This window comes from Lepidochelys kempii, chromosome 23 (genome assembly GCF_965140265.1).
Source record: "Lepidochelys kempii isolate rLepKem1 chromosome 23, rLepKem1.hap2, whole genome shotgun sequence".
NCBI classification, from domain to species: Eukaryota; Metazoa; Chordata; order Testudines; family Cheloniidae; genus Lepidochelys; species Lepidochelys kempii.
This window is the reverse complement of record NC_133278.1, coordinates 13,221,072-13,229,480: the sequence shown is the minus strand read 5'-3', so window position 1 is coordinate 13,229,480 and position 8,409 is coordinate 13,221,072. Positions and strand designations below refer to the sequence as shown.

The 8,409-nt window shown below is 59.0% G+C and overlaps 1 protein-coding gene across 1 annotated transcript; it reads left to right on the top strand.

The window, feature by feature from the left end:
- The first annotated feature begins 1,563 nt into the window (after positions 1 to 1,563).
- LOC140901870 (T-cell-interacting, activating receptor on myeloid cells protein 1-like) lies at positions 1,564 to 7,389 on the top strand. Its single transcript, XM_073321296.1, has 6 exons — positions 1,564 to 1,728; positions 1,855 to 1,908; positions 3,297 to 3,581; positions 4,130 to 4,414; positions 5,769 to 5,834; positions 6,715 to 7,389. Exons 1-6 carry the CDS (start codon positions 1,698 to 1,700, stop codon positions 6,852 to 6,854), a joined length of 861 nt encoding a protein of 286 aa, XP_073177397.1. The 5' UTR covers positions 1,564 to 1,697; the 3' UTR covers positions 6,855 to 7,389.
- The last annotated feature ends 1,020 nt before the right edge of the window (positions 7,390 to 8,409 follow it).

Sequence of the window (8,409 nt, the reverse complement as noted above, 5' to 3'; positions counted from 1 at the left end):
GAGCAGGGACCACGAGCGATAAAAAAACCTCCCTCGGGAACGTTTCTTCTGAAACATTTTACTCCAAACATTCGATTTTCCCTTTTGTCGCTAACAACAAAACCAGCACCCTGAGCCTGGTGCCCCGCAAGCCCAGCATCCCTGGCGGTCGCGTGCCCCTAAATCCAGCCCTGTTGCGGGGCATCTGGGTCACGCAGAGTTTCACTGGCTCTAGCAGAGACAGCAAGCGAGAGCCGGCTCTGGGCAGACTTCCCCTTTCGCAGCTTTATCGACTGTTCCTTTAACAACTCAGCATGTAAATGGATCCCTCCCTCCCCCTGTCACAGGGGCCGGAAGCCACAACCCCTCCCCACCTCCCATCCCTCCTGTCTCTGTCCCACGCCACTGGGCTAAGAACAGTATCTGCAGCCACTGTCCCTTAGAAGGACCTTGGCCAGGCCCCTCCACCCTCATGCTCCAGGGCGGAGCATGACAATGGGCTGTGAAGAGAGGACCCCAGTGACCGGTTCCAGCCAGGGGGCCAGAGGGGGCCCAGGTGACCCTGTTTATCTGGAGAGAATAGAATGGACCGGGGAGGTCAGAGAGAGTGGACTCCCTGCGGCGTGCTAAGGCTCGGAGAGGTGCGGCTCCAGGAGGTGGAGGGGCCTAACCCCCGAGAGAGAGTGGACCCCGGAGAAGGGCTGTCGCACTGAAGGGGGTTCTCCCCAGGGACTGAACGGCGGAAGAGTGAACACGACCTGTGATTCTGTAACACTGTATAAACAAAGCCTGTGTCACGTCTCTCTCTTGGGGCCTGGCCACATAACCACTGACTAGGGTCTCCTCCAGCTCGGGGGCAGGGTCTCTGTGGGGGCATTAGAAGGTCCCTGGATCTCTCCCGGCTAGTGACCCGTTGGGGGCCCAGGATCGAATTTCTCTTTCTCTGATTTTTTTTTGAACCTTGTTGATTTAATTCACACGCTGAGAAAAGCCCCTTCGAACCAGGCGTTACGGTGTAAAGCCATCATCACCGCTCAGCTGTGGCCCAAGGGGCAGGAAACCCAGGCGTCCCCCATCACGCCCGCTCCTCACACGGTGCCACGGCTTGTGTCGCAGATGGGCAGCTTGGCAGGCTGAGCGGGAAGGCTGCAGAGTCAAATGCTCCAGCACCAGGAAATGCCACAGTTACGGTTTTCTGAACAACCTTAACTGTGCTCCCTCATGCAGGTCCATTACAAAGCCAGCCTTCAATTGCACGATCCTGTATTAACATTACCGACATGGGTCACCAGCCGGGCTTGAACCCAGAATGAAAAGGGGATGGAATTTTCATGGCAATCGTGGTCAGTGGCAGATTGAAGACCAGACCCCGTGGTCGCCCGGCTCTCAGCCTGAGGCACCTTCCCCAAGGCTGCAGGGTGCGTTGCGGGTGACCTGTCCCCCCTCCCCACAGAGACACAGACAAGCTGGGAGCTGCATGACGCTTGGCCAGGCTGCCAGTCCCTGGGTTTCCTGGGTTTTGCAAAGGCCCCTGCTTACTTTGACTGCCTTAGATTTTGCCTGCAGATTAGAGAGAAGGTGTGATGGACGCAGGAAGAGATGAGACACCTCGGCTTCCTGTAGCTGGAGCCATCAGCTGAGCACCTTGTTTGGGGCTGGGTGGAGCTGGGCACCGGGGTGTTGCAGGCAGCACTGAAGGGCCCCTCACTGCCCCCGTCATGGCATCTGCTCTCATGAACTTCTTCCTTGGTGAGTATCGAGAGAGCCAGGGCGTGTGTCCACTGGGGGGATCTGAGACCAGGGTGTGTGCCCATGGGGCGGGGGGAATCTGAGTTGCTCTGGGATCTGGTCCCTAATGAGCTGTCTCCTTTCCAGGCTGCTGGCTGGCCGGGCAGAGCGGGGTGTCGGGACAGAGCGGAGAGTCCGGACGTCAGTATCCGTGGTGCAGGGAAAACTTTAGTGTTCAGGATGGGGAGGTGGGGGGAAGTGATTTCCAGCCTATTCGTACCCACAGCAGCCCCCCTGGGCAGGGGCTTAGCACCCTCTTTGCCTCCCACCCCCTTATCCTGGGTCCTGCCCCCAGAGAGCGCGGGGCTGCTCCGTGTCCCCTAGTCACCCTCCCCTGCTGAGCCCCCTATCTGGCCGGGGTCACTGAGGCCCCTGCAGTCAGGTTCCCTGGGCCCTGGTGCACAATGCAGCCTTCGGGCTTAACCCCTTCCTGCCCGCGCTGTAGCTGGGGGACAGGAGGTGGCTGGGTTATGTGGGTGGCCAGCAGCAGTTTGGCGTTAGCTGCCTTTCCACACTGTGCGGGCAGGGACAAGCTGCTTCCGTCCATGGGGGAGAGAGGGAGAGATGAGCTCTGCAAAGACAGGGGCCAGGTCAGCCCGTCCCTGGGCTCACTAACCTGACTGTGTACTGGGTGGAGACGGGAGCCAACCCTCCCATCAGGTGTTCCCCATTCAGGGTTACTGGGAAACCAGCCCAGGACCTGGAGAGAGAGGTCGGGGGATCTGAGACCGGGGTGTGTGCCCATGGGGGAGGGGATCTGAGACCAGGGAGTGTGTCTATGGGGCGGGGGGGATCTGAGTTGCTTTGGGATCTGGTCCCATCCCTTCCCTCCCGCACAATGCCGAAAGGCTGCTGCTGGCTACATTCTGGTGTGAACCCTGGCAGAAATCTGGGGAGGGGAGGCATGTGACTCTATGTCTCTCTGCCCCCCCCCCCCCCGCCACGTGTTGCAAGACATGGTGCCAGCTACCAGGAGAGGCGGGCCCGTCCCCGGAGGCCCAGCCAGACATGGAGGGCGGAGAGCTCTGGGCAGGGAGGTTCAGGTCAGTCAGTCACCCCCCGTGTGAGAGAGGGGTATGGGAGTGTGTGTGTGTGTGTGTGTAAAACCTCTCCCTGTTGGGGGGAGGGAATAGGGGTGTGTGTGTGTCACCCCCACCCATGTGAAGCCTAAAACCTTACAGATAAGAAGGTCAATATAAAGAACCCAGCTAGGCAGTATTTATTTTTAACAGGGGCTCAGTCAATTTGATGTTAATTTGAATGTTTGTACTGCGTAGTTCTGATCGATTGCCCTTGAACTTGCTTGAATACAAGTAACTTTACCAGGTGTCCCATATTCAGCATGGGGAAATATGGTCACCCTCCTGGTGGGCTGAGATCCGAACCCAGCCCTCAAGTTCCCTGTGGATGCAGTGAGGTGTCTGTTACCCCCGGCACCGTCCCTGGGGCTGGGCACTAAGGGCAGGTTATAGACACACAGGGAGGGGTTTGTGTCTCCCCATCTCACTCCTGTTTGTGTGTGAACACAGAGCTCCCTGCGCCCAGACCCTCCATCTCTGCCAGCCCCAGTGGGGTGATCGCCCTGGGGGGAGCCGTCACCATCCGCTGTCAGTGTCAGTGCGAGTCCAGGAGGTTATTTCTGTATAAAGGTAGATTCCAAATCCAGGAGCTGGATGCTGATGGGGACGAGGGTGAATTCACCATCCCCAGAGCCAAGCGGGAAGACGGAGGGGCCTACAGCTGCCGATCTCGCTCCCGATCGGAGCCTCCCAACTGGTCGTATCGGAGTAACATTGTGTGGATCATTGTAGCAGGTGAGGGGCCCGGTTCAGTGTCCCTAGTCCCAGCCCCACACCCAGCCAGACCGTCACGGGGCTCTCTGGGCAGATGGGACACTCCTTGGGATGTCACTTAACCTGCCTGTACCTTCTTTCCCCCTTGTATGAATGGGGGATAATCATCCCTCCTGCACCTTGTGTCTGGTTAGATACTCAGGACTTGGCTTTACGGCGGGGTTTTTTTCTCACCGTGTCTGTGTGGCACCCAGCACCTCTGACTCGCAGCCCTCTCCCGATCTAATCACTAGACCCCACCCCCTTCCCAGAGCTGGGAATAGAACCCAGGAGTCCTGGCTTCCAGGCTGTGGGGCCCGCAATAGATAGATAGACGGGTGCAGAGGGGTGCTCTGGATTTAGGTCCTCGGGCAGTTTCCGTCGTAGCTCCCAGGAATCTCTGGGGTCTCGGAGAGGTTCCTCTGGCTGGGTTTTCTCCCAGGGGCCCCATCTCTGGGTCCGTGCAGCGAGGATGGGGTGCAGTGACTGTGCCGGGGTCTGTCTCACGGCCTGTTCCCTTCTCACTGCAGAGCTCAGCTACCCCAAACCCTCCATCTCCCTGCAGCCCAGCGGTGGGGTCGTCTTGGGGGGAGCCGTGACCATCCAGTGTTGGGGTCCGCTCCAGAACGTGAGGTTCCTTCTGTACAAAGAGGGAAGCCTGAACGCGCTGCAGAACGCGGAGCTTCCTGGGGTTGAGTTTCTGATTCGCAGCGTGAGCCGGAGAGATGCAGGGAGCTACAGCTGCTCTTATCACCACAAATCGGACCTGTCCATGTGGTCGCAGCCCAGCGACCCCGTGGAGCTGGTGGTAGCAGGTGAGGGGCCCGGCTCAGCATCCCCGCTCCCAGCCGTACAGCCAGCCGGACCCTCGGGGCAGGGGCAGTGCAAGGGGGGAAGCAGGCACAGGGCCCCCCCGAATCAGTGGGGCCAGAGCACAGAACTCCTCTGGGGAGCAGAGCCAGCTCCTCTGGCTGCGGGAGGCACACAAAATGCCCCTCCAAAAGGGGCCACATTTTTATTCCTCTGCATGCCCCTGACCTCCCCACCTGCAACTTGAGACCATCGCTCCTTGTTCTTTCATCTGCCCCCCCTGAGAACAGCCCAGCTCCATCCTCTTTGGAACCCCCTCCAGGTGGTTGAAGGCTGCTTTCAAATCCCCCCTCGCTCTTCTCTTCTGCGGACTAAATAACCCCAGTTCCCTCAGCCTCTCCTCGTAAGTCATGTGCTCCAGCCCCCTGATCATTTTCGTTGCCCTCTGCTGGGCTCTCTCCAATTTGTCCACATCTTTTCTGTGGTGGGGGGCGCAAATTTGGATGCACCTGAACCCTTTGCTCCACCCCGGAGCCACCTTCTGCACCCCAAAGTCCTCTTCCCCAGAGTCTGCACCCCCCCAGTCGGAGCCTGCACCCCCTCCCACACTCTGAACCCCTCGGCCCAGCCCAGAGCCCACTCCCATACCCCAAACCCCTCATCCCCGGCCCCATACCAGATCATGCACCCTCTCCCGCACTCCAAACCCCAAACCCCTTGGCCCCAGTCTGGAGCCCCCTCCTGCACCCAAACCCCCTCATCCCCCGCCCTTCTCAGAGCCTGCACCCCCAGCCCAGAGCTCTGACCCACTCCCACACCCCAACCCCCTCCTAGTAAAAGTGAGTGAGGGTGGAGAAGAGCGAAAGATGGAGGGAGAGGGGATGGAGTGATCAGGGGACAGGGTCTAGGAGAAGGGACGGAGCAGGGGCGGGGCAGGGGTGTTTGGTTTTGTGTGACTAGAAAGTTGGCAGCCCTAGTGGGGACAGACGGCCACGGGTCCATGGGAATGTGGGTCAATGGGGACGTAGGGTGGTGGACACAGGGGAGCACGTCTGGTGAGGGATAGAAAGATGGACAAAGACCTTGTCTACATGAAAACGGGACCCAAAATGACGAATCCCATGTGGTTCCCCACCCCCACTGGTGATCTCCGAGCAATTCTGGGGTGTCAGAATTCACGCCTCCTGGTTTGATACAGCGAGGGAAGGGGGGAGTCCCCACTCCCCAGCCACTAAACTCCCCCTCCACGCTCCCAGGACTGACAGTGACGACTGATGCTGAGTCGGGGGTCGGGTGATCACTAAGCCGCTGTTTTATCCCCTCCCTACACCCTGACAGACGCTGGTTCTATTCCCGCAGGGGGAACCGACCCGACCAAGCCAGGAGTGGAGCCGGCTCCCAGCCGCCCGGGCAGCGCGGGACCAGGTACCAGAGCTGGGGGGGAATCACCATCGAACCAGCCCTGGAAACAGGCTCGTGATGTCCAGGAGCTGGGGCTGAGATGGGGGCAGTGAATCCGGGTGGGTGGGGCCCAGACACCACAGAGAGGGGCTCATTGACATTGGGGGATGGAGAGACAGCCCCACTGCCCCTCCTCACTGCCAAGCCCCCAGCTCCCCCAAAGTCTCCTGCCCTGCATGTCGCTGCCAGGAAACTGTGGAGGATCCCAGGGGCGGGGCAGGGTCTGGGGCACTGGGCCCTGCTGGGCGCAGGAGGGCTGGGGCTATAACCCCCTTCCCTAGGCCCCATGACATCCCCTTGGCAATAGGGGTGACCATTACCCAGAATTCCCTCTCCTTGCCCTCCCCACATTGGGTTTTCAGGGGATCCCCGCCCCGCCCCCCAATAGATGTTCTGCTGCATCTGGCTGGGCCGTGGGCACCACCGGCATGTGGGGGGCAGCGGGTGATGTCCCAGCCTCCCCCTGCATGTACTGTTGTGTTTGGCAGGAGCCGAGATACCCCGGGGATGGGCTCACTGCACAGCAGATGGGCCGGGGCAGAGGTACCTGTGGGGGTGGACAGAAGGGCACTATGGGGTGCCAGGTAGCTAAGGGGGGAGTTCAACTGCCCAGGTGCCCCCTTCACCAGGGAAGCTAAAGCTCAGCCCCCTGGGGCAGCAGGACACGGCCTCCCCTGAGGGGTCCGACCCCGGGGATCCCCAGAGCCGCGGCACCTGGGACAGCCCCAGAAGGGGGCTGGGCCAGTCCTGCTGGACACGGGGTTGGGGGCTCTGCTCCCGGGGCAGCACCAGCTGCTGATCTCCCCGTCCGAGCCGCCGAGTGACTCTCCCCTTCCCCTCGCAGCAGCCCCCCTGGGGCGCCCGGATTTCACCCACGCCAACATCACCCGCCTGGGGCTGGGCGCCGTGGTCCTGCTTGTCCTGGGGCTGAGCCTGGCTGAAGCCTATTACAGCCGCCGGAGAGGGGCACCCTCGGTGAGGTGACCCCCCCTTCTGTGTCCCCCAGGGGCTGGGCCCAGGGCGACATGGGGCCCCTCTAACTCACCATCTTTCTGAGCCCCCAGGAGCCTGGATCTGGCCGTACAGAGAAGAGAATCTCCCCGGGGGACGAGCTGCTCCACCTTGGGGGACTGAGACTCCAGCACACACCCCCTGCCCCCAAACCCCTCTGCCTTGAGAATCATTCCCCACAGAGTGCTTCTGTCATAAATATCAAGGGAAGGGTAACCACCTTTCTGTACACAGTGCTATAAAATCCCTCCTGGCCAGAGGCAAAACCCTTCCACCTGTAAAGGGTTAAGAAGCTCAGGTAACCTCGCCAGCACCGGACCCAAAATGACCAATGAGGGGACAAGATACTTTCAAATCTGGAGGAGGGGGGAACAAAGGGTCCTGTCTGTCTGTGTGATGCTTTTGCCGGGAACAGATCAGGAATGCAGCCTTCCAACTCCTGTTAAGTTAGTAAGTAATCTAGCTAGAAAATGGCCGGTTTCAGAGGAGCAGCCGTATTCGTCTGTATTCGCAAAAAGAACAGGAGGACTTGTGGCACCTTAGAGACTAACCAATTTATTTGAGCATAAGCTTTTGTGAGCTACAGCTCACTTCACCGATGAAGTGACTTGTAGCTCACGAAAGCTTATGCTCAGATAAATTTGTTAGTAGCTAGAAAATGCATTAGATTTCCTTTTGTTTAATAGCTGGTACAATAAGCTGTGCTGGAGGGAATGTATGTTCCTGTTTTTGCATCTTTATGTAACGTAAGATTTTGCCGAGAGGGATTCTCTATGTTTTGAATCTGATTACCCAGTAAGGTATCTACCATCCTGATTTTACAGAGGTGATTCTTTTACCTTTTCTTTAATTAAAATTCTTCTTTTAAGAACGGGCTTGATTTTTTCATTGTTCTTAAGATCCAAGGGTTTGGGTCTGTGTTCACCTGTACCCATTGGTGAGGATTCTCATCAAGCCTTCCCCAGGAAAGGGGGTGTACGGCTTGGGGGGATATTTTGGGGGAAGACGTCTCCAAGTGGGCTCTTTCCCTGGTCTTTGTGTAAGATGCTTGGTGGTGGCAGCATACGGTTCAAGGACAAGGCAAAGTTTGTACCTTGGGGAAGTTTTAACCTAAGCTGGTCAGAATAAGCTTAGGGGGTGTTTCATGTGGGTCCCCAAATCTGTACCCTAGAGTTCAGAGTGGGGAAGGAACCTTGACAGCTCCTGACCCAACTGCTGCCCCGCAGGATTGAACCCCGGACTTCTGGCCCCGTGAGCACCAGCCCCTGCGGCACCAGCGAGAGGAGTTGCCCCAGTGCCGGGCGCATCGGGCTCCCCACGGAGCAGCCCCTGGAGGGCATCAGGTCCCACTCGCGGGCCCAGCCGGGCCTGTCTCTGCCTGGGGCTGTCAGTGGGGAGGGGGATGCTGCGTCTGACCCTGGCGCTGGAATAACGGCACTTCCAGCCCCCAAGGGTCTGTCCCCCTCCTCTCTCTTCAGTGGGGTCCCCCAGCCCCTTTTCTCTCCCCGTTTCTCCCTAGACCTCCCCT